The sequence below is a fragment of the Lytechinus pictus genome, chromosome 15 (assembly GCF_037042905.1).
Source record: "Lytechinus pictus isolate F3 Inbred chromosome 15, Lp3.0, whole genome shotgun sequence".
Taxonomy (NCBI): domain Eukaryota; kingdom Metazoa; phylum Echinodermata; class Echinoidea; order Temnopleuroida; family Toxopneustidae; genus Lytechinus; species Lytechinus pictus.
Genome location: NC_087259.1, coordinates 19144969 through 19172354, shown reverse-complemented (window position 1 = coordinate 19172354; position 27386 = coordinate 19144969). Strand labels below are relative to the sequence as shown.

The following is a 27386-nucleotide window of genomic DNA, read 5'->3' as shown; positions in this document are numbered from 1 at the left end:
TCCATCTGAAAAAGGGACAATTTAATTATTAGGAATTCATAAAAATGTTAATCTAATAAGCCTAATGTCAGCTCAAAATTTGTTGATATTAATTATGGGTTAATATATTTTTAACAAATTAATGCGAGCTAGCGCAAATCGCGATGTCATGAAAATGGGATTTTAGGTATAGTTTGTTTTAAATTACTTATATTATTATAGAGGAAATTATTGAAGTATACATTACTCACCAATCAAAATTCAAGCGCGCAGCGCTGGCTGATATGTTTTGACAATCAAACCTGAAAATTAAGGGATATTTTGATAACTTTATGGAATACACGAAGAGAATAGGTACCTGACAAATCAAATAACGCGAGCGAGCAGCGCTTGCTGAAAATGTTGATACTGAGACAATAAAACGGACATTTTACAGAACACTGTTTGAAAATCAATTTATAAATCAAGCAAAATAATTAAAGCTCGATGTCGGAGCTAAAATATGTTTTGTATATTGACTTCAAAACTTGATTATTTAAGCTCCATATCAGCCTATTTGGGGAAGAATCTCATGTAGGCCTATCTCATCAAACGTGCAATGCAAACGCGAAGCGCGAGCGAAAACTTTATATAGTGACATCAACGTTTTTTTATTTTATTTACCAAGTCGTCCCCTCACCTTCTTTTATTCACTCTTCTTCATCCTCTTATTTTCTCTTCTCTTTTCCCTTCTTTTTTTCTTTTTTAAAATGCCTCCCCCTTTTTTTTGCTCCGCCAATAGGGAGTCCCGGGTCCCTTGAGCCCCCTGGGTAAATTTGACAAGCAAAACAAGGTTTCACTACAAAATGAAGATCGTATTGGTGCCAAGAAATTTGATAAGCCAAAAAAGGGGTTTCAACACAAGATATTGGTAATTTTCCATACTTTTCTCCCATGTGACACACCAACCAGAATTCCAGGGGGGTGCTGCCTATGGAAAATAATATGTACACGCAGCACTCCCTATATAGGAAAATCTTTGGGGTGCTCCAGCACCCCCGCTTCCCAGGTCCATGTTGACAAAACATGAATAGAGTATCCCGTTATGGGGTTTGAAATCTCATTTTTTAGGTTGGAATATCAAAAATTCTCAGCTCGCGCTTCGCTCTCGCATTATTTAATCGTTGAAATGTGTATCGTCTTAATGGCTAACTGCAGAACGTTCTTAACAGCCCGGAGTCTGATCGTCACATGTACGCGCTCATGATCGGACACACTCTTACATTATGTACATACACCCTCACTTGCACCTGCACACACATTTCACTCCAAGCTTTCAACACCGTATTGCAAACCCAAGTTTATACCCTTTATGAACCTGGATGACGTTGGATAATGCAGTATTTACACCCTAGTGTAGATACTATACTGCCAACGAATTTAATTCAGTTTTTAATACTACCCAAAATGACAAACCAATCCACCTTTAAGTTATATAGCTTTATGCATATAAACATTAGAAGCTTGCAAAATAACTTTGATACTTTCAGCGAGTTTTTTTCTATATTGAATACTTTTCCCTTTTCTGTAATCGCAATGTCAGAAACATGGTTACACTCAACCACCCCATCCATTTTCAACATTGACAATTATACATTTAAACATAGTGATCGTAATCGTGGAACTGGAGGAGGTGTCGCTTTTTATATTCACAATGATCTAAATTTTAAAATAAGACATGATATTCAACTCCAAGGTATAGAATCCTTATTCATAGAAATTATTGATGACAAAAATAAAAATAAGATAGTCGGCGTAATCTATAGACCACCAAATAACAAAGGCATCGCCAACATATTTATGGATAAATTGGAATCTTGTCTCGAATGTATATCACACGAAAACAATGATACTTATCTCATGGGCGATTTCAATATAGATATATCTATGCCTCATACTCCACTGGGCCAACAGTTTATTAACTTGTTTTCATCATTTTCATTTAAATCTCTCATTAACAGACCAACGCGGATAACAAGTACAACACACACAATCATTGATAATATATTTTCCAATGTAGGTCTATTAAATAATGACAATAACAATGTAATAATTTACTACGACATTTCAGACCATTTACCCATATCCACAATTTGTTAAGATAATAGGCATTTACAAAAACAACAAAATATAGAAAATATTACCCGACGAAAAGAGACTAAACGTAACATAGAAACTTTTAAAACTGATTTGAGTGCAGAGAGTTGGGAAGATGTCTATAGAGAAGACAATGTTAATAAATCATATGATGTATTTCTAAATAAACTTATTCATTACTATGATAAAAATGTACCTCTGATAAGAATTAAACTAAGTAAAAAGAAGAATAAACAACCATGGATCACTCAATTAAGGCATAATTAAATCAATACTCACTCGTAATAGATTATATAAAATATCACTAAAATCACCTACTCAAGATCATAAAAACAAATACAAAAAATATCGTAATAAATTAACGTCAATAATCCGTTTGGCACGCAAATCGTACTTTTCGAAAAAAAATTGAAAACAATAAAGATAATAATCAAACATTATGGCACACAGTAAACGAAATGTTAGGTAAGAAAACGCATGATCTTAACAATGTTGATTTCCTTCTAAACGGACACAACGAAAAACCCTTCCGAAATTGCTGAAGCATTTAATTCTTTTTTCGCCAATGTTGGTCCTAACCTTGCACCTAGCATTGTGACTAATACCAACAACTTTTCTACATATCTACATAACAATGCCGAACATTCTTTATTTTTTAATCCTACTAATCTTCATGAAATTTTAGAAATCGTCCGATCCTTGAAATCGACTAAATCTTGTGGCCATGATGGTATCAGTGTATATTTACTAAAATAAATTATTCATTTTGTGGCTTCTCCACTTGTACATATTTTCAATTTATCTCTCTTAAAGGGAATTTTCCCGGATCAACTCAAACTTGCAAAAATAATCCCCATATACAAAAAAGAAGACCCTTGCCAAATTGCTAACTACCGCCCTATTTCATTACTACCAAGCATATCCAAAATACGTGAAAAATTTGTTTATAAACGACTATATTATTTTCTGGACACAAATCAATTTTTAATTCCCAACCAATACGGCTTTAGGAAAAATAACTCAACTGACTATGCAATCTTACAATTATATGATAAAATAACAGATTCACTTTCCAAAAAAAGAGCACACCGTAGGGATTTTCATGGATCTATCGAAGGCATTCGATACCATTAATCATCATATATTGTTGTGTAAATTAAAGACATATGGAATTAGAGGAATCGTACTTTCTTGGTTTAAAGACTATTTAAATAATAGACGTCAATTTGTTAATTTTAAATCCAAATCATCTAATACATGTCCCGTTAAATGTGGAGTACCTAAGGGTTCAATCCTAGGCCCCTTATTATTTTCAATCTATATGAATGATTTTGTTAATGCATCACCTTTACTTACATATGTTTTATTCGCAGACGACACTAACATATTTTATTCACATCAGAACTTAAACATTCTTGTCGCAACTCTAAATCAAGAATTAAAAAAATTATCATTATGGTTTAAATCAAATAAACTCTCCCTTAACATAAATAAAACAAACTTCATGTACTTTAAGCATATTAATTCTAAACACGTGTTTCGCGATATCATTTATATCAATGATATGACCATTAACGAAAAACAGGAAACAAAATTTTTAGGTGTATTGATCGATTCTAACGTAACATGGAGTATAGTCATATTCGTAATATTAGCATGATGATTGCAAGGGCCATAGGCATCTTGTACAAATTGAAATATCATCTATCTCAAAGATCATTACTAATGCTTTATAACTCCTTTATTCTGTCACACATTTCTTACTGTAACATAGCATGGGGAAATAGTAACAAAATAAAAATAGACTCGATATTACGCCTTCAAAAGAAAGCTCTTCGTATTTGTTATCACTCTCATTATCTTGCCCATACTGATCCAATATTTCATTATTTTAAGACATTGAAAATTTACGATATTCACACTTATCAAACTGCCATTTTCATGTATAAATTTTCCAACAACACTATTCCAGCATCCTTCCGTAATATTTTTGTTTACAACAGAGACATTCATTCATACCCTACACGACAATCATCTGACTTTCACCTAACAAATCCAAAAATAATAATTGCTCACAAAACAATACGTCATCACGGTCCTGAAGTTTGGAACACTTTACCTAATAACATCGAACAAGCTACATCTCTTTTTTCCTTTAAAGCTTTGTTAAAGAGGTTTCTTGTATCAAAGTATTTGTAAAAATCTCACCTGCACGTGCACCCACATCTGCACCCACTTGACCTGACCCCTTTACCCTCTCCCCCTTTTTTTTCTTAACATTTCAAATAATTATGTGACATCATTATTATAGACCCGTGAATTTTTCTCTACAATGGTTTTCATGTAGCTGCCTTCCTCTGGCTGCTATTCTCTGAAGCATTTTGCTTACGATAGTTGGCCACTGCATTTTATTTTATATATTATTGCTTACATGTATATCTATGTAAATTATTCTTCTATTATGTAATCGTCACAATTTGTAATTCTTTCATTTATTTTTGTATTTCTTTATATTCATCATGATTACTGTGTTTCATTTATTTTCAATAAATGCAGAAACACCTGCAAAAAAAACATGTTCCTTTTCGACCAAACCAGAGCGCATATTAAAAATTTCTGCTCGTGCTTCGCGCTCGCAGTAATTATCTAGTTACATACGCATCTTGTTCAGGTTCACAAACATTGCCCAGAATGTTCAATTTTCAAGACAAAATACATTTCAATTTTTTAGCTCGCATAGGGCTTATGAGATTATTACACATTTACGTTTATAAGAATAAAGCTAGGAAATAACTGTTAGGACATGGGCGTTTTGCCACCCCCCCCCCCAAAAAAAAAATAATAATAATAATAAATAAGTAAAAATAAAAAATAAAAATTCACGACCAAGAAAAAAAAAGAGAAAAGGAAAGGGATTAGGGTGAAGTAAAATATTATTTTCTAAATATCATGTCAAAATCTATTTTAAGCTTGGACATTTGTAATAAAAAGGTCAACATTTATGCTTGCTCGCTTCGCTCGCTCGCCATATCGAGCCCCCTAAAAATTATTGGCTCATTACGCCACTGGGACAAACCCTTCAAAGAAACAAACAAAAATCAACTTTGAACGACCGATCGGGGAAAATATGGGTGAAAAAATTCGGCCCCCCGATTGGCGGAAGCTGGATCCGCCCCTGACTTAGGCTTTCATGATAAAATACATGAAAAATTAAACAAAAATCAGATGTGATTCGCGTTCGCATTATTTATTTAAGCCTTGTGAGATACCTCAATGCGTTATTAAGAATAAAATATCAGATTTTCTTTAACTTCTACCCCCCCCCCAATTTCATATATATTTTTTTATCTTGGTGCCCTCTATAAAGTTTCAACCCCCCCCCCCGTGCACCCCTGCTGAATAAATTACACCTACGCCACTGATGAGGAGATTGAGTTGATTGCTTCGAGATTGCATTATTTCCATGAGGTTATCATTAATATTATTGAAGGCTATTAAAAAACAACTAGTAAAGAAATTACAGCTCCCATTCACACAATATTCTAGTAGGGCCTACTCTGGTGAGCGGTTAAACCAAATTGAAACCCCCAGAATCGCTCGCCCTTCGCGCTCGCATTGATATTACATTATATATTCATGGATTTTTTTTAAAGAACACATTTAAAAAGTGGTCTTCAATTCCTTTTTTTTACATGTGATTATGTAATAAGATAATTCAAAGTGCATTTAAGGCACTTAAGTCTGCCTGGCCGGGAGGGAGGGGGCGCCATTTTTCGAAAAGTACACAAGGGCGCAAAAAATCAGTTCAAATTTTGCCCCCCCCCCTCCCCACGAAATCCTGGATCCGCGCCTGTATATATACATATGTGTGTGAAGTTATACATGTACAACAGCTTTAGCAACTCTTTTATTAAATATTGTAAAGATATGGATGAAGAGAACAATGGTAGGCGTAGCTTAAATCAAGGTTCCCCTGAGCTATCTACCCTTTGGAAAAATATGTATATATATATATATATATATATATATATATATATAAATGTGTGAAGTTATACATGTACAACAGGCCCGGGTTCGATTCCCGGCAGAGACATTTTTTCGGCATCACCAATTTTTCCAGAGGGTAGATAGCTCTGGGGAACCTTGATTTAAGCTACGCCTACCATTGTTCTCTTCATCCATATCTTTACAATATATATATATATATATATATATATAATTGTGATGAGCAAGGACCTAAACATTGCGTGGGTGCTTCAGTGAGTAATATATTGGCGAAGAAGCTCAAAAAGCATTGAAGCTAGAGACGTAGCCTGGATTTCTTCAACTTTTATTAGTACAAGCTTTCGGCCATTTAGTTGGGCCTTCTTCAGGTATCTGAAGATGTAAAAGACATAATGGCTTAACAATTACCATGCATATATTTGGATTAATTTTTTCTAAATATAGGTATATCTTAAAAGATAATGTTTTACATCGGTAATGTTTAATTATATATATATATATATATATATATATATATACAGTGCGTATCAAAAAAAGTTTACACTTTGAAAAAGCCCTGGGAATTAAAGAATATACGACATGTGGGTTTTTTTTTACTTATAATCTTGGGTTTGGGTCTCATCTATCCAATGAAAGTAAAGGTTTTCACATAATGTTACACTGAAGTGAGTACTGTCCATTTTTGTAAAGCTCGCAGAAATCTGTTTGCGCAGAAATGCTCGTTTTCACGCTGTGTCAAGGGGAAAGGGCGAAATCAAACTTACCCTGCGAAACATTTCTCATACATTTCCCTTGTACTTTTAGTCAATTGAAATAAAACGGATACCTTCAAGCATTTTGTAACTATTTTGCCACCCAAATTGAAATTTTAACATTTAGTAAGCACAATCTTTCACCCTTTTTGTGCCAGCTAGCTGGATCTGAGGACATAACTGAATCTGAACAAAAGTTTATATCAGACATATCCAGCATTTTTCACAAAGTTTTTATCATTTAAAGTGGGTTTACATTTCATTTTTCATTTAATACTTGTTTCCCCACACTTTTCCCAAGCTTGACAATGATTAACTAAATGAAAATCAAGCCTAAGCTATTTCATGTAAATCACAGCTCAGTGTAAAGCAAATAACGTCTCGATGGCCTCGGTGTGTGGGGGAGTGGACTGGGGCGCAATGCACTCTTCGAATTGTTTTGGGCAAGGAAACAAGTTTTAAAAGGTAAAAGATATCTTCAAATCAATTTTACTAGCTAAATTCCACGTGTTCTTTATGATTAAGGTCTACTTTTATTTGATAAACTATTTCAAAGTTCTGCGCAAATCATGTTTCACTAACTTTTTAAAAGTAAGTGGTGCTCACTCAAGCGGAAATATTTTTCGACAGTTATATCGTCATTTGCTTAAATTGATCTGCACCAATGTTAAAATGTGGAAAAATCTTCAGAATATTACAAATGTGTAATTTTACAGGATTTTTTCAAAGTGTAAACTTTTTTTTTATACGCACTGTATATATATATATATATATACACAACAAAAAAACTAAGTCCCCCCTTAATCAAATTGCTGTAACTTTTGAACAGAATTATTTTGAGATATGATATTCCTTAGGTGGTTTTCTACACTCATTAAGCAACTCCTGGGGGAAAAATAAGATTGATCAGTTGAGTCATGCATGAGTAATTAAAGATTGAATTAAAAATGACCATTTTTGAAAGTTACAAGAGTCGTTTTTCAGATTGTGCAAATACAAAGTTGGGCAAATGTTGTCTTTAGGTGAATTTTATGGTGTTATGCTGTTTTACTATCCATCATTTAGCCACTCCACACACAATTTTGATATCATAATGTTCATGGTTGAGTGAGCACAATGTATTGCAGGGGCCGCGGAAGCGGGGGGGGGGGGGGCTGGGCGGGGAGCTTCAGTCCCCCCCCCACTTTTTTCCAAAAGCATGTACAAAAATGTAAAAATTACCATACGATTGTGATTTTTTGCATGGCCAGCCCCCCCCCCCCCCCACTTTGAAAACCCTTCCCCGGCCCCTGTATTGTGACGTATCATCATAGGGGTTTATGGTTGTATCCTCTACAACTTATTAGATCATGTTAAAATTTGAGAATTTTGGTGGCTCCCCCGATTATAGGCCCCTCCCCCATTTTAAAATTCTGGACCCACCACTGATTTGTCCATAGATTAAACTGATCATGAGGAATTGTTAGGAAAAGAATACATTTATGCAGTATAAAGAGTATTCATTCCTAAGTTTTCAAATGTGCTCGCTCAACCATGAAAATGTTTAAAGTTCGGAAAGTATGTGGTGATAGAAATGGTGGATGATAAAAACAATAGCAATTTGAAACCGAATTTGCCCCCAATATTCACTTCATTACCCTTTAAAATGAGTCTGTGACATTGAAAATACCAATTTTCTCACTTTGATGCGTGCTCACTCATCCATAAATAAACAAATCGATTTCATTTTTGCACAGAATTTTGCCCATAGGTTGATAAACATTACTGCTAAATGACATTGCTAAAGACAGCCGTGAAAAAAAGTTCCACTATATTGAATAAGGGGTTACTTATTCTTAAACAGGTGCACCCATAATGTACACAAGTCTATGAGAGACGAAGTCAAAATTTTAACAAATATGAAATGAGGGTTTGTTTCATGGACGGTTTTTGTTACTTCTGCCAATAGTTATTTCATGGAACTTCGTACATGGCTTCAGAGTAACACTATCCAAAAGGCGCACACACCAAAATAACCATTCGATACGACACAGAGTGCGGCCAAGGCCTTGAACTTTCTTCTCATTTGCATAATTTTCGAATATTGTGTGCTCACTGATGCATGAAACATCGGGATTTTCATAAAAATCAAATCAAATTAACTATGCAAGGAGGTTTGTGACAGATATCCATAGTAACTAATTGCATTTTTTCCAATAACGTAAAAAAGAGCTAATCGCATTCCACATGTTCATTCAAGCGTGGATATTTAATTAAACGCGTTTGAATCACTGAAGCATGTTAAATGGTCATGAACATAACGAAAAAGTTGAGAAAAGATCATTTTCATTTACCAAAATGAACCAATACTTGCCTATGATATTTGAAAATCGTATTTTTTTTTTTCAATAAATGTTCATTGAACCGTGAAACGATGAATATTGTTGAAGAAATTCTTCCAAAAATAACTGTCATCATATTCTATCATTTTTATTGATATAAATGTGTAAAAAATCAAATTAGAGCAAATTTGGACTTGTGTTTATTCAACCGTGAAATTTAGCCAAACAAGTTGTATCGTCTTTTAGAGAGTACCTTTTACAAGCCTTCTGACTATTTTTTATGATGAGAATGTAAAATTAGTTCCAATAAAATTGAATCAAAGTCATGATATTTGGCTTGTGACTTTTGAAAAGTTACATTTTTTGCCTTCTGACGGTGCTCACTGAAGCATGAAGTGAAATACGTACATAACGTTTACTCAGAGGGTAGCTTATAAAATTACCTACACGCTCATGTAAAAATATATTAAAAACTCGCATTGGTTCGGAAATTATTGATGTTTGTTTAAGGGGGGACTTACTTTTTTTGTTGTGTATATATATGGGTGTGTGTGTGTGTGTGTCTGTGGGTCATTGTGTGTGTGAGGTTGTGTAAGGGTGTGTAACAGTGTGGAACACAAATGTGAAATCACCTTCACACTGGTAAACTTCTACAGCATTTCGACATTGTTATTACATATTCACATAGTCGACTATGAACACGATGTGAACATCGAATTGAATTGAATACTATCGAGGTGTACACAGTGAAAATATCTTCACATGGTTGAATTTGAGCATTTTAACAGTGTGAGTATGTGACACTGTGTTCTATCCAGAAGGGAATATATTATACATTCGAATAAACACCACTGAAATACTGATGATTTTAAAGAAAAAAAGAGGAAGCGAACAAGGGTGATATTAATTGATTATAATTTCATGTTGACAATTTTGAACCCAAACTAACCAGAAACAGCGAATGTGAGGAAATAACAAACTGAATACCCATGCTTGGGATTTTCCCAAATTCGTTTACTTTGTTGGCCTATTTGACCCCGGATTTCCTGGTCGGTGAAATAACATGTTTGGACTACTTTCCTTTTTTCCTTTAAATATTTTTATCTAACGGTCTTATTCGACTTTTAAGTCCCCCATGTAAGTTGTTTGGATCAACTTTTAAAGGGGTGTTTAATGATTTTGCTAAACGAAGAGAAATTTAGTTCTGATAAATATCTCGTGGGAAATCAGCAATACATGGTTTTTAAGGGCGAAATTGAAAGTCAATTATTCTAAAAGGCCACAAAATGACATTTACTTAAAAAATTAGTATTGACATTCATAACTATAATTAATCAACCGACTTTGACAAGCATTCGTGTGACAAGAGCCCGTTTGTGAAAGAATAAAGAACAGTACCCTGGGAACGATTTTTGAATAAGAGGTGATGGGGCTACTGTTCAGTTTCAGGGGATTGTCATCAGAAAAAAGACAAGCAAAAATGAAGAAAAACACCCCCTCCCCCCAAATAAAAAAAGTCGGGCCGAAATCTCCGTCATTTGGGAGAAATAACTTTTTTTAATGTTTAGTCAACCTGATTTCTAGGGGTGCTGCCGGCCAGCATCCCCTGAAAGATCTTGACGCTCCCCATGGCAGCACCCCCGCTTCCCAAGCGCAAGTACCCTCCCCAATGTGCGTGTTTCATTAATTTGGTTGATTTTTTATCCTGCAACGAGCCCCGGGACTGGCGGTACATTGATGGTGGTTGTTTACCAGACCGCCTTTGGTCCTCTCCGAGGGACCTGATAAGAGGATGTAAGCCTTGCTTGTACCAAAGGGAACTATAGTATAACCACTGACGACTGGGTTTCGAACCCGGAACGCCGGGTTGCGAAATCACCGAAACTTAGATATCGAGTCTGCATTTTGTTTAAACTTATTTGTTAGTACTAATTAATGCTTGGTCGAACGGTTTCGACTTTCGGGGGGGGGGGGCAAAATTGGTACTCCCACAGCTTCGCAGTTCATTAACCGTCGATCAGTTATTACCCAATTGAATATACCCAATCTCTAAAGACTGAGATATAAAATATTATACGTTACAGATGTTCGTACTTCTCGGAAAGAAATCAAACTCCTGTGATTATAGATGGAAAAACAACTTTCTTGTTCCTGTTATTGGGATAACGATAGATAAGAATCTACAAGGAAGCGAGATCTTTATCCGATTGTTCCTGGTTTAAAGATACAACTAACCAGTAAACATTGAAAACATTGGAAATCATTATTGAATTAACGTTTGTTGATACTTAAAGTAAAAGTGAAAGTTATTTAGAATCTATATAAAAAAAGGTTATTTATAACCACATGAAGATACTCTTATCCCGAATATTTTTTTCACGTTGATATCAATGTTTGAATTGGAATTTTATCGATGTTAAATAAAGCTAAATTTAAGATGAATTAAGAATGCTCGTCTTAATTATTGTTCAGTAAAATTTTGGCTGGTATCTTGCTTTCTACTCTTGGGTATTTTTCTTTAATTTTGTAAGAATTTATTGGATGAAGTCAAATATTCTTAATCGACTACGATTATTATTCAGTCAACTCTTTTGACCCTGGCAGTCCAGTGGATGCATTTTTTATGTTTGGATAGTAATGAGACAAAATACATAATTATTTGAAAACACGCATAATCAGCATTACAAACACAGTCACACCGGAGCTGTAATAATAGCTCCATGGTCACACACCATAATTATGTGCACACTCTCCTACACCCACCAGCAGAGGATCTTTGATTGGCTGTGGGTGGGGTGAAAATTTTAGATTACCCGAATTTCTTTCTAAATTTTCGTGACACCCCCATCAAAAAAAATCATAATCATGCAATATGTTTCAGTTTAGGGGCAACTTCCATACTAAACTCTGGGGACGGTAACACAAAGCTTAGCAATGACCGTAGATCATTTTTCTACGATTGATTGCATTGACTACAATGTACAATCAATCGTGAAAACCAAGCGTATACGATCAATCGCTAACCTTTGTGTTACGGGACCCTGATCATAGATGTTTTTCCAGCAATGTAATTAGACTTCCTTTCAAATATTTTTACGAGCACCCTCATTCATTACCCCCCCCCCCCCGTCCCCCCCTCCACAAAAATTAAAAAAAATACAGGCCTTACTGTATATCTGTGTATGACGTCACTTGAAGCGGGAATTTTCTATCAGCTTCAATGTATAATTGTGAGATAAACATCAAACACGATATCCACGCATTATGGCTCAAGTGGATTTTGATTGACATGTGTCGCCTGCGATATTCAGCCAATCAGCGCATTCTCTTTCCTGGTGCGCAGTCTATCATGATTGTGGTCACGCAACTATTGTAGGCCTATACGTACCGCAGAAATGCTCTTCCTTTTATCCTTTTAGAGGAATAATAAATATGGAAGTTAGTGTTGGTTAGAGAGCAACGAATAATGGAGGGAAAGAGTTTTCAATATCTGGCCCTGTTTGCAGGGCTTTTTCTCTGCCTTTTACACTGTAAAGGTAAGTGAATGATCATAATCTTTATTAAACTTTCCTCTTTTTAAATAGTATTTTAACGAGGCTAAATGGGCAATGTCAATCACAACCATGAGTGATAATCATTAAATCAGTGTACCAATTATGTGAAAGTTGGATGAAAAATCGATAATTTGTGAAGTGATTTACTAACAGCTAAACAGCTCTCTATATAAAAGCTTAATTTCCGCTTCATTAAAAATCCATTATAGCCCCAAGCATGGCGCACAGAAGAAATTCTGAATAGAGGGGGGGGGGGGGGTATCCCAGAGGCCCTTTGGGAGGAGGTGGCTCTGTCCCTGTTTTGCCAGGACGTACCGATTTTTTTTCAGGGGTAGAGAGAGGCGCGTAATATTCTTTTTAAGAACTTTGCAAGCCATGGAGCGACCGAAGCGACCGAACTTTCATGAGGGCCATATCGTTTAAAGGCAAACATTAGTTTGGTAATTTGGGTGCAAAATTTTGGTGAATTTAAAACTTTCAGCTAAAAGGTGCAAGCTTTTACAACTCTCGGGATAACTACCCCCTCCATCATTACATTTTCATTTTCAACAATAGACGCCACATTTGAGAAGTATTTGCATAAAAATGGGGTCTAATCCCACATGCAGAGATTGTATTCCCATTTTTATAACAGTATTGCAGAAGGACCCCTCTCCCCAAAAACACGTAATATAGGTTTTTATTTCTGGGGCAACCGATATCCTTCAACACTGCTGCATCTGAATGTCGATTGAAATATAATAAGTTTAATAACTTGTATTCTTCTTTTCCACTTCCCTCCTCCTCGGTTTTATTTTTTTAGGGGAGAGGGGCGGAATACATTTGACCCCGCCCCCCCCCCCCCCCCCATCTGGCGCTACCGTTGGAATTGATCTCCAGTTTAGGGCACTATACGTTGGTCAAATTGATAATTCATTCAGTTGGCCAATATCCTCCATTTCACTTCTCTTTAGTTCCCATTAGTGGAAGTCAGCGTTTGAAAGCCAAGAAAGAATGCGTCTCTGAGAATGTTTGTATATATGCATTTTTAGTTTTCATGCTGAAAGTTTGTGAATATTTTTCTTTAAAATGTTTTGCATGGTTGTAATATGCAAAGGAGACAGGATAACTAATCGTTTTGACTATACAATGGGGGCGACAGCTCTCACTGCCTCCTCCCTGTTTCAAGCGCCCTCTCTCTCTGAGGCATGACTTATAATGACTTTGATCGCAAGGCCACATACCCCCCCCCCCCCCCCCTCCCCAGAACACAAAGTTTGCTGTCAGGGCACTGGAGGCGATTTTTAACAGCAGGTACTGGTTTAAATTTGTCATATCCCCCTTCCCTCCAAAAACAGGTGGTTCGCTTCTGGTCCAGGGAGCAAAAAAGAAGTTTTTACTATACAAAATGAAGGTGATGTAGGTTACATAATTATTTGCTACCTGCCAGATGGTGAATATGTTATGGTGAATAACACATGCACACCCCCCCCCCCCCCGGTAAAGCGCCCCCAGCACACCCGCTTCCCAGGCCGGGCCATGGGCGTTGGGCGTTGTGGCGTGCGCCTGTAATCCAAGCTATGCGGGGAAGTTACAAATTGATGCAGAGGTTCGAGGTTCGAGCCCTGGTCACGTCTTTTGGATGGTGACGTAAAAGGTCGGTCCCAGACGTAAATAATCATATCTGATTGATACACGTCTGACAAAACTCAAATACACACACACACACATTCACACACATGTTTACTGCCCAAACCTGCGCCTTTGTATTCGTGTGAAGTGAGCAATCACATAATAATTATCACCAATTTAGATGGCAGTTCAGCAATTCATCGTGCTTCGCCAAAGAACGTTTTAACATCATACAAATCCTGCATCTGTATAACTCATCCGTCAATCCCAAGAAACGCGGGGAACCCCCCCCCCCCTCCCGCAAAAAAAACAAACAAAGTGACGGTTTGAATAGATAGTGTTGGAACACAGTTATGCATACTCCGTGTTTACACCGCCAGATTCGTGATAATGCCGTGTTCACACCGCTCACGGACCTCACGATGTTAACACGGTAACTACACGGATGAGGTGGCAGAGTTAAGACGGAGGCATCACGGTCTCATGAAGGAGTTCATGAACGGTGACTGAAACTAATGGGAGTAGAGGGTGGAATTGGGTACCCATTGGCGGCGGAAGCCAAAACATTTAGGAGGTCCACCTGAAATTTTGGGATGGACACAGGTAAAAAAGATTGACAAGAAAAAAAAAGGTTCTCACCAAAAAAATTTAGGGGGGACCGTCCCCCACCTCAAATTTATGGGGGGGGGGGACAGGACCCCCCCACCTCAAATTTAGGGGGGCATGACCCCCCCCCCCCCCCCGCTTCCGCCGCCTATGAAGGTACCTATAGCTGCAGCTGGACTCCGTCGTATTTCGGGGTTATCCGTGTTACCTCACCACTCTTCATTATATAGCGACGCGTTGAAAACGTATTCACATCGTCTTAGTGGCGAAATAAGCCAAAAATTTTGATGGCGCCAGATATGGAATATCGGCCATATATTTTTTAAAAAGTTGCTAGCGAGCAATACTTTCGTCATTTTTATCACAAAATCAAATTTTGTGATAGATTCAGGAAATAATATAATAATTTACCCATCTCTCTCTCTTTTTCGTGATTTTTGTGTGGGGGGGGGAGGGGGACAAGCGCCCCCAAGCCTCCCCCATCTGTAGGTTACTGCATCGTCTTTTAAGTGTTTTCGCTATTGTCGTGACACGGTTCGCGGCGGAACTTGAGCAGTAAACTGTCGTGAACCACCACTACACCGGCGATTTGTGGTCGCCCCTTTAGCTGATTTTCTAAATGAAAATTATAAACAGTCTGAAGGACCGTTTATTGATTATTGTATTTTTTTGTATTTATAACAAACAGGTGTGTTATCGATCTGCGACGACATCGAAATGATTGACTTTGCGGAAATCACATATCCAAGTTCGGCACCCCATCCTGAGGGGAGTGTGGCGAACATTTCTTGCAGTTTCTTTTATCAGATTGTGCCTAATAATTTTAAGAATACAACATGCATCAATGGGTCGTGGTCCGGAAGATTACCCCGATGTAGACATCGTCGTAAGTAAAACTTCAAAGCGCATGAAACATATATAATACAATATAATGAGCTGCCGAAATAGGCCTATAAGCATTTGTTATCAGTTAAGTTTACAGCTATGCTATTCAGTGGCGTACCTAGGATTTTCCACAGGGGGGGCAAAACCGTCCGCCAAAAAAATTGACAAGCAAAAAAAAAAAAAAAAAAAAAAAAAAAGGTCGTCGACCACAAATAAAGGATTTCGTACCAGAAAAAAATTGACAAGCAAAAAAAAAAAAAAAAAAAAAAAAAAGGTCTTCGAACACAAATTAAGGATTTCGTACCAGAAAAAAATTGACAAGCAAAAAAAAAAAAAAAAAAAAGGTCTTCGATCACAAATAAAGGATTTCGTACCTGAAAAAAATTGACAAGCAAAAAAAAAAAAAAAAAAAAAAAAAAAGGTCTTAAAGCTCGTCAGGGGGGGCAAAAAAGGTTTTTCAAGCCCGTCAGGGGGGGGCAAAGATACGTTTTTGCATGGGTTTTGACTCGTCAGGGGGGGCAGAGTGCCCCCCCTGCCCCCCCCCCCGTAGGTACGCTAGTGATGCTATTCCATGGTCAAAGTAAACGTAGAATACACTCTAACTGGCATACTAACACTGGAAATTTCATCAAAATCGGATATAAAATAAGAAAGTTATGACATTTTAAATCTTCGCTGAATTATTTTTCACAAAACAGTGAGATATGCACCACACAGTTACATGAAAATGAGACAGACGAAGATGTCCCTCACTCACTATTTCTTTTGCTTTTTATTGTTTGAATTAATTTTATTTTTTTACGGAATTGAATAGGCCTAAGGACCAACTTGACTGAACCATTTAGTATTAAATAATGCTAATTACACATCATGTTCAGGGAGGAATTAGTCGTTGTTTCACTTGACAATGAGAAAATTTTAATATGTCATATTTCATATACAGTAATAAAATACAAAGGAAATATTGAGTGGATGACGTCATAATGTCTCTTCATTTGCACTACCAGGATTTGCACATAGCTGTTTTTTTTAATTAAGCGAACATTTAAAATGTAATAACTTTCTTATTTTACATCCGATTACATGAGGTTTTAAAAGTTGTACTGGTTGGATCTTTCTCTTTTTATTAAAAACATCTTTTGGGGGATGGACTTGTCCTGTAATGTAATAGCCTTTCTTCTTCCTCTTTTTTTTTCTTCTTCTACTCCTCCTTCTTCTTTTTTTTCCCTTCTTCTTCTACTCCTCCTCCTCCTTCTTTTCCTTTCTTTTTCTTCTTCTTCAATTTTCTTCTTCTCCGACAAAAATACTTTCTTAATAGCCCTACGTTACTTTTAAATATGTTATTTACATTGTGCACATTTCCATAACTTTGATGATAAGTCCCTTAAAATGTTTTCATGGATTACAATTTTAAAGAGACAATTTTAATTACGTTTTATTATTCTTATTTTAATCAGCGGAATATTGTAATCGTCACGAGGGACTTATTCGAATCCAGGAGAAGGAATGTCAAACCCCGAGATGTAACAACAATCGCAAGAGGAGAGCTTGCCCGGTTAACAAACGATGTGTATGTGACGGAGTGTGCGGATGGACATGCCTCCCAATTTGTAAGTATAGGTATGCTTTTCACAGGGGGGGGGGGGACTCTGGGGTTCCGCGCCAGCGCACCCCAAACCTCTAAACCCCCTGGAAAACACCGACATCACCATCGTGTATCTGGAGCCTGGAGTTAATTGTTTACACTCGATTGGCTTGGCAAATTCCTCTTCTTAAGCTTATTCTCCTTCTTTTTCATCATTATCATGTATTTTCTCCCTTCACTCTTTTACCGCTGGAAGGGGGAGGGGGGGCGGGGGTCGTGGCCGCTGCATGCTTGTATTCCCTGATGGCTCCATCATCGTATACCACCAAGGTTTGGGCGCGACCATATCTACCTTACAATAAGGGAGACGTGGCCGCTTTGACTTAATTTTAAAGTTTATGCTGGCCTTCATAAAAATAGGACCCGGGGTCTAGGGGGTCCAGGCGTCTCGTTTTACTCCGATTTTTAAGGGGCCTATGAGAAGCCTGGGACTATACAGTGCGTTTCAGAAAAAAGGTAATCCAAATCTAGAGGGCTGAAATTCTGACCATGTTTAATTTTGTGAAATTATTCTGCATGGATATAAATGAGAAACTCATCAGCTTTCCATTGATATCCTATTTGTAATTTTGTGCCATGCATGACCAAATCAATTGATGTTGAAGACAACAGTTGCAGAGACCACTTTTTCCCAGTTTCGGTAAAGTAGGTAAAAATAATGTGCACTTGATAGAATAATATTTTTTCCAAAGTAATTTTTTTGTTGAGGAATTTCTCTGAAATGAGTGAAAGGTTGTCTTATCATGGACCTGGTCTTATTCACCCACACCTTCAAAATGTCATCCTCTCCTTTGAAAACCAAACTGGGAGCGTGGCAGGATGTCTTGGACAGCTCGTCTCACCAATGGCAATGCCGGATCATTTTAATTGTACAAAGCATCCACCTTATATCGAATTCGGCCGTGCAAGTCATCAAGATCTTGGCGAGGAGTTGCAAACACCTTATTTTAAGTGTCTCCGAAGGAAAATAATTACAGGCTGTGAGGTGATCTTGATGGCCGTTCAATGCCATGGTTGAGGGCAGAGGCGTCGATCCTGGGGGGGGGGGGGGCAGGGGGGTGATCGCCCCACCAATGAAAATATTGCAGGGGCAAACATATCGTTCCCCCCCCCCCCCAATAATTCCTCATGTGCAAAAATAAAATAAGATTGTAATGTTACACAGAAATCAGCAAGCGAGATTGAAATACACAACTCGTTCTTTATTTAAAATCGTGCTCAAAATGTCTGCTTTTCAGATTGGAATATAAAAAATTTCAGCTCGCGCTTCGCGCTCGCATCATTTCTGTAGCAAAAACCCATATACTTTTCATGATTAAATAGGTGAACAGAATGTCCCGTTTTTCAGTTCTAAACCTCAAAAGAACTCCCGCTTCGATTTGCAATAATCTTTTGTTGGGTATATATCTTGTTCTTTATCAAAAACGTCCATTAAACTGTCAATTTTTTCAGATCGAAATATCAAAATGTTCAGCTTGCGTTTCGCGCTCGTATCTATTGTTATTTCAGACACCCATCTTAATCGTACCAAAAATGCTTAGAATATCAAGCTTTCAGGTCAGAATATAAAAAAAATTCAGCTCGCTCTCGGCACTCGCATTATAGTGAGATCCTCCTCATGATTTACTACAAACAATCCTAAACAGGTACCCTTTTCCTGTTTTCAGATCAGAACTTATACTAAAAAATTTCAGCGCTCGCATTAATTTGTTGGTGAGATATGTGTCTCTTTCTCACGAGTCATATATATATATGTATATATATATATATATATATATATATATATATATATATATATATATATATATATGTATATATATATATATGTATATATATATATATATATGCCTATGTGTGTGGGTGAGTTTGTTTGTTTTGTGTGATCGAGCGCCTTTGGAAAGTTGAGTCATGATTTTGCTCCCCCCCCCCAATCTGAAAAATGGATCGACGCCCCTGGTTGAGGGCAACAACTTAATGTCCAAAGAGTTCTCTCAGTCTATCACGAATGATATTGGAAGTATGGGCAGGAGCGCCGCCCTGAATCCACCAAAGATGCCTGTACACTCCTCACAACTGTCTCTCAAAATGTTGTTCCAACTGTGGTATGATCTCCTCGTTAATGGTGTGCAAGTACATTCACTTATTTACACTCCTTTGGAAGAAAAAAGATCCAATCAAAAGATTTTTGTCAGCTCGGGCATCGATGAAAGTATTTACATCAGCCTCTGCCTTTTCATCAAGTTTTCAAAAACTTGGAAAAAGTGGTCTCCGTCTGCACCTTATGTCTTCAACATCAATTAATTCGGCCATGCATAATGCAAATGGCACAAATAGGGTATCAATGGAAAGCTGATTAGTTTCTCTTTAATATCCATACACAATAATGTCACAAAATTAAATATGATCCGAATATCAGCCCTTTAGATTTGGATTACCTTTTTTTTTTCTGAAACGCACTGTATAGGGCAAGAGTCCGGCTCCCCGGATTGGCAGTTCGTGCGGCGATCATTTATCAGTGGATCTAAATTTCCTAGCGGCGCTTTCTTCAATTGATCGGGGCGGTGGATTTTGTTTGGGGAGTGGGGCAAAGCCAAAAAAATGCACGTGTATTAATGGGCATTATATGGTAAAAACGGACATTTTCACCATGAAATTATCGGAAATTATCATCTGCGTGAAGTAGTTTTGTGAAAACAGTCGTACGTCATTGAATATTTATTAGGTGCCCCGGCTGATCCCCTGATCCCCACTTGTTCTTTTGTATTTTATTATATGAAATTAGGTTTAATATTTCAAAAAAAATTTCCTCCAAGAACTATAAAAATTGGATTGACAACTGATTTAGTGCATTAGATATTTATTGCAGCAATTTATTTCATTATAAGGAGACATATTATTCACACGTATGAAATAATGAAAAAATATGATTTTTACGCCTTTACGGAAAGTGCATGGTGATGTGACATCATCAGCCCACCTAATGAATATTCATGACGACTGTTTTCACAAAATATTGCTAAACTTTAAACTTCAATAACTTTATTATTAGATTTGTTATCCGATTTTGATGAAATTTTCGGCATTTTGCTCAGTGATCGAATTATACTCTTTACCGGTAAATATTTTCAGCCCGGGCCGCGCCGCGGGGGCGCGGGCCGGGCCGGAGCGGCCCGGGAATCCAGCTAAGTAGACTAACTTAGTTCGGAGTGTAACGTTTTTGACAATAGTAGAGTCTATAGCCCTAATATAGCACTTATAAAGACATGATTATGCCCGATTATCATCATTATCTTGTGATTGTGAGTATGCAACCTTGTTTTGTAATTTTGAATTTCTGCTTCTAATTTGTGGCGCAATTAAAAACGGTGCGTTTTCACTTGGCTTTGGTCGATCGAGGCGTCACTCTCATCCCAGCCGGCGGCCCGGGCAGGCGAGCGGTGCGTAGGCCTAGCTCGCACCCTATCGCTTGTGCGGATGGCTTGGAAAGCTTAGTTTGATTTGTGAAATAAGAAAAATAATGGTGCTTCAATCAACTCATTGTCTGATATATTAACGGAGATAATCCATTTTTGCAGGGGAAAATATGCAGATTTTGTTCTGTCAAAAAATAAAGGCTTGTTTGAGTAACGTTAGATGGGGAGACGGTTGCTCCGGGAACCTCGACACAACGTCTTTAGACAGTGTCGAGGTCCTGAATGCAACCACTCATATCACCAGAGTACAAAACTTTGCGATGTTTGGCATTAGAAAACCGATGATCATAATCAATTAAAAATCTAACGATTAGGATCAATCTTACCTAAACAAACTGTTCCTAAGCCAGGATATCATGGAAATATTATATGATTATAATTCCACTAAATTCTTCAAAAGCATCAATTTTCGGACTTTTGTCCCAATCGCGAGATCGCCATGTTTGAGGTAACGTGAAAGAAGATTCTGCGCATGCGCATATGAATATTTATAAGATGTCGTCCACTCACACAACATGCGAGGTTAGTATACTAACCTCGCACAACGCATGTCATTTCATAATGAATTTTGACGTTTTCATTCATCACACGAATGTGAGAATATGAAACACGCCTAAATCTTCACAATATATGGTGAGACTACCACATATCGACCACCTCTTTTGAAACTGACCACCTTGCGCGCGTTAAAATAATTGCGTATTACAAACGATACGCGCGGGTGAGTAGGCGCAGTGTCCATAGAAACGGTATGAATCGATTTTACGAGAAAAAAAGAAGCAACAAAAAGTAAAAATTTAGTCGAATTAATCAAAATTGTATTGACCAGACCCAAACCCCGCTGAAAAACGTTAAAACCAAGAAATCCGATAGGAAACGGCTTTAGAACAAATATCCGTCGTCAATCGTCGAATCATGTGCCGGAGCTCGCAGTGGAAGTAGAGACGATCATTTAGCATGTTTACATCATAGAACTGATTTGGAAGAGTAAAAATATTTCGCCACCGCGACAAGAATCGGCCGTAAACTTAGTGTATCGCGGGTGGTCGGTTTCAAAAGACGGGTGCAAATGAGCAAATGTAAAATCGTCGTATTTGTTTTTCGTCGATATATACGTGGATTGAATCGGAGTCGCCGAGCGAAACATGGGAATCTGATCTGCTCAATTTTCTGCACAAATGAGACGAAAACTGGGTAAAATTGATGAATATTTTCGCAGATACGATGCTTAGAAGATTAGGTGGTCGATAAGGGGTACTTCCAACCATACTAAATTTAGTAATCTTAATCTTATAATGTAATCTAATTTAAAAAATCAACACGAACTTATCTATAAAAATGGATTTTAAACGCTTACCTCCAAATCTCAGCCAGTTACTCCGTCCGATCCTTAATACTGCGGTGGAAATTACGCAAACAACAATCGAAATGCGAATTTTTCCTATCGAACAGTCTAGATTCAAGTCGCCGGCGCATAATAGGAAATTGTACCAAAAATCAACAGGTTGCATGTCGCGTATAATCGCTGATGGCGCTACATCATAAAATAACGCTGAACAGCGAAAAAAATGCGGAGCGCCTAGAACGCAGCCAGCAGTACAGCTGATCTGACGTAAACGACGTAAACAAGCAAGTTTATTAAATCACAGAGATACGATCTTACGTATACGTAAGCTCCCGAAGGGAGCTAGAGAGGGAACTCTTTCCGCGCGTTTTTATTTCCCATAGGTTTTGTACATAGCCAGCGGACAATTTGAAGGATGATTTTGGAGGGTCAATGTTTTATTCATGAGAATGACGTCAAAATACGCATAATGCACTTGTATGATTGGATTAAACGCTAATGTTTTATTCATGTACTCATGCATTAAACATTTTTTTCCGTCCCACAATTCCCTACGATATCTGTGCGAAGTGTCGTTCTTTTGGACTCTGCGAATTTGAAGTTTCTGAAACGAAATAGCTAGACTAATTATCTGTTTATAGAATTGATGTTCGAAATCATGGTTTCTGAGTGAACTTCATTGGAGCGGAAAATCTTGGAGGGAACATCAATACTATTCTAATGACATTCCATAGGAATAAAAGTAAGTTACGCTCATTTTCATGTTTTGATCTCACTTGCAAATTGTAATGTGTTTGCCGGGGTTCGGGGCTCATCCTGTATTACGCACTACTGTATGTAAACCTCAATTTCAATATTTCTTTTGCCTGACTTCCAAATAAGTGTGATCATTGAGTTTCTCAAAAATACTATACCGGGTATCTAGGACTAGGGGTCTATAGTTTGTCGTAGATCTAGACATTCATCGGAATGCTTCATGTAGGTCCAAAGTAAACCTTTATTTCAGTTTTATTGTGATTAGACAATTATCAGGGGTAGATGTGGACTTGTTTCCGACCTCCTGTTTTTTAGTAACGACAAACTGTCGATTTTAGGCCTATTCAAATTTAGGTCAATGTAGGGATATGGTCAGAGCGGGATCCGGCCTTTGATATCGCCAGTGCTAGCCGGCTAGCGAGATTGTCGATGTAGTCATGGGGTATGAAAATAGCGGGGACGGACTAGGCCCAAACTTCAAGCTTGAAAGTTGAAGTTTAGGCCTAGTCCGTCCCCTCTATTTCATCTTCATATGAATAAGTATAATTCTCAGCAGTTTCTTTTATTCAGGAACGCTTTACTTCAGAATAATCAGTGTTGAAATACGATTGACTTAGCATTAATGTCTGTTAATATGTTAAGTGTTACTTGTCTTAGTCTTAGATTTGAATGAAATGGCGTAGCCTACCCTAGACATAAATCAATTCTATTTGAACAGGATACCCTGGGCCCGGCCTGGGGTGGTAATTTGAAAACGTTCTTAGTGTTTACTTCATTCAAATGTGATGTGATTCTTAAGTTATACATGCCCAGCATAGACCAGATTCAGCTATATACAGCTGTAGAAATATGTGGTTGGAATCATTTTACTTTTATAAACAGAGTGAGGTAGGCCTATGCCTCTATGTGATAGAGAATTAAGTTTCGGGTCCAGATAACTTTTTTGTTCTAGTTTGGAATATTCATTCATAGACCTGGGATATGGGCAGCTGGAAATTTCAAAAATATTGTTTAAGAAGAGTAATTTTATTATCTCTAAAACTCTCAAATTTAAATTGTCAATTGCAGATCCAATGGGACCAAGTTCTTAGCAGTTCACACCTAGTCAGAAGTACAAAATTGAGAACCATGCCGATCAGCAAGTGTTAGTTACAATCTAATGAGGAACAGGATATCCGAATGGAAAAATTGCAAGGTATGCTTACTGTTTTGATAATATACAGGCTGTATCTAAGCTCATCACCCCCCCCCCCAAAAAAAAAAAAAACAACAACAAATAAATGAATATTTCCCCTTTTTTGGGAGGGGGTGGGCTATGGCCAATTGTGCTGAAACATGATGCGATATCATGTAATGTTAAATTTCCATTGTGAGTTAATATTTGTTTGAATTCAGATTCACCAGTATTTCCATTTCTAACACTGCATACTAATTATCCATATCTCCTGTCTATACATGCATTTGCATAAAAAACCCAAGATATTAACAGTTATCACAAAATTTTGATAAATATTTGAATTAATTTGCACTCTTTATTTTCAAAACATACTGTAGATAGTTATATTGATATATGAATTTATCTGGATGTGGGACAAAAGTGACTGCATGTGCTAAACTTGTTTTATCACTGAAGATATAAAATAGAGTTTACATCTTTTTTTTTTACTAAACTGGACTAGATGAGTAAAAATAATTTACAGCTTATTATGTTCTTTTCTCTTTTTTACCATGCAGGTTTCCCACTTCCTAAGCTGTTTAAGTACTGGTATCACAACATAAGTGCCAAGAAGAGATATGAAACGGTCTCAAAATTTTTGCTGGTGCCCCCCGATGCCGTGACCCACGGTACGCCACTGCAAGTCTTCATAAATTATGTAGGGTTATTAAGTTGCATTTATTGTTATCTTCATTTTAAAAAAATGTGAAATGGGCTACCACTGCAATGATATATAAATAGACTATATTTCAAAAATAGATTGAATTCTAACCACAGTGACAGTAGACAAATCAAATTTTGTTAATGATTCGCTAATGTATTGATTGGGGAAGGCACTCTTTAGGATTCAGGCATTGTGTCCCACCCCCCCCCCCCCTACGAGGAGTGCTCTCACATCAGTAGACTATTTCTTGTCAGCAAATTTGAAAGGAATTTACCAATTTTTTTTAGTGACAAACTTTTGTGGAAGAAAATAAACGAATATCAAAGGTTTTTATGCTCTTTTATGGAATATTAACTATAGGCTCATCGAGATCCTTTGAATGAAATTTTAACAAACATTGTACAATGTAGAAAAATGTACTTACTCCTATTTTTGTACATTTATATACCCACCCCATACTACCATTACCCAGTAACAGCCCTTTTTAGCTATGCATTGCCTTCATTTTTTTAAATACAATTTAATGCTTGGTAGATGCTAATTATTATTTTTATGTTAATGTCAATGTTTTAGAAAATGGATTCCTTAATAAACATGTTAATTTTGAATTGAATTTTTTTATCTTGGTAATTTTCATTTATCAATTAATTGTGATGATGTATTGCTTCTGAGCTGTTATGCACAAATGGCACAAGATGTTGCACTGTACTGAAATGTGATGATGCCACTGTTACATGAGATCAAACAGCAGTCAATTAAAATATTATTCAAGAAAAATAAGGATAAGAGTGGGAAAGAAAGTAAAATGACAGGAGAATTATTTGCTTGTATGCATATAGTTATGTCAGTTTCTGAGAGAGAGACAGACAGAAAGAGAGAGAGAGGACTGCTATTCATAATAGGACTTATATTGGAGACTACAATTATGGAAAAGAATTTGATTTGTTATTATCTTTGTTTATATTATGAAAAGAGGTTCATTTCGTTTTCTGCAATAAAAAGAAAAAAGGGCTCCAGAAACTTAAAGAGATGTCATCGTATATGGCAACATTTTCTTTGGGAACCTCCTCTGTAATATTTTTTAGCAAAGATCCTGGCCATTTGCAGCTAAAACAAAGCAAAGATGCAGTAATAATCGTAACAAGCAATAACAAATAGATCATTGAAATAGATGAATAATAAAACTCTGAGGAAGAAAAAAACGAATGATCTGACATGATGTAATCACTGACAGACACCATGAACGATATTATTCAGGTCGCGCATTATGCTAATTAGTGACAAAATACTAATTTACATATTTTTACACTATGCGCGAAGGACGTTCCGTGACCACGCCTTCATTTCGCTGGTGTACCAAAACAGTGGCGGTGTCCATAGGCTTGTATACGAAAAATGGGAGCAGTGTGCACTTTTGACCCTCCAAAATTTTCTTCAATTCTGACCGGATGCAGAAGCGGAGTTTCACCCCCCTGTATTAAATAATATCGCGCGCCCTCTCTGTGCGTATAGAGAGAACCAGCTAATCGGGGCCATGCCTGCTTCGACATCAAGAAAAATCATCGATATGAAGTACCAGAAAGACAGAGAGGAATTGAAATTGGCTTCATATCGTTCGGTAAGTTTCATATCCAAAGCTTACTTCATGTAAAATGTAGATAAATTTCAAATTTTTAAATAAGAATAAAAAACTTATTGCAAGTGCCGTGCCAGCGGTTATCCTGTGCACGGCAGCGGTAATGTACCCATAGGTGGATGTCGTCACTGCATGCCTTTACAGCACAGTTTAATGAATATGCATGTCAGAAGAGTGAAAACTTTCGACAGGTTGTCTCGATTCAATTAAATCGTGATTTAGGCATATAATTCAATACCATTTTTCATTTAATTTGGAAAAAAATAGATCTATATTCATGAAAAACTAATTACTAAAATGAAAAAAAAAAATAGATCTATATTTATGAAAAAAATATTTATTTCATATATATTTTTATTTTGTTACATTTTGTGTTTTTTATGATGATTTTTTTTCATTTTGTCATTTGTTATATTCTTTCTTTCTCCTTCTTTTCATTCGTTTTATGCTTTGTTTATGGGAAAGGGGGAGGGGGGGGGGGGTAAAGCGTGACTGTTCGCTTGGTGTGTGTTTTTTTTATATAACTTCCTAAAATTATTTTGATTTAATGATACTAAAAATGAACAAAATATTTACCAATAGTGTGCTTGTGCATTATATTCAGAGATTTCTAGATCAGAAGTTTTTAGTCCGTATTATTATTATTCCCTTTGTGATTATGAAATATCAAAGAAATATTTACAAATGGATTCTAATTTTAAATTTAGAATAACCAATTTACGATTTTCTTAATTATGAATTTTGATTCAATAATGTAAATGATTTCATGTTATTTATCTTTTTCACATGTTATAACAATGAG

General features: G+C 36.8%; 1 protein-coding gene and 1 long non-coding RNA gene across 3 annotated transcripts in view; both read left to right on the top strand.

Moving 5' to 3' along the window:
- Nucleotides 1–12532: 12532 nt before the first annotated feature.
- LOC129277852 (sushi, von Willebrand factor type A, EGF and pentraxin domain-containing protein 1-like) overlaps nucleotides 12533–27386 on the top strand; it is a 105635-nt gene continuing 90781 nt past the window's right edge. For both annotated transcript variants that reach the window (XM_064110276.1, XM_064110275.1), the window contains exons 1-3: nucleotides 12533–12729; nucleotides 15653–15850; nucleotides 17307–17459. In XM_064110276.1, coding sequence (XP_063966346.1) covers nucleotides 12660–12729; nucleotides 15653–15850; nucleotides 17307–17459 — 421 coding nt within the window. In that variant the 5' untranslated portion in view covers nucleotides 12533–12659. The remainder of the gene's footprint in view (nucleotides 12730–15652; nucleotides 15851–17306; nucleotides 17460–27386) is intronic.
- Nucleotides 22954–25561, top strand: LOC135156795 (uncharacterized). Its single transcript, XR_010295836.1, has 3 exons — nucleotides 22954–23054; nucleotides 24137–24263; nucleotides 24803–25561. It is a non-coding gene; the product is annotated as an uncharacterized LOC135156795 (long non-coding RNA).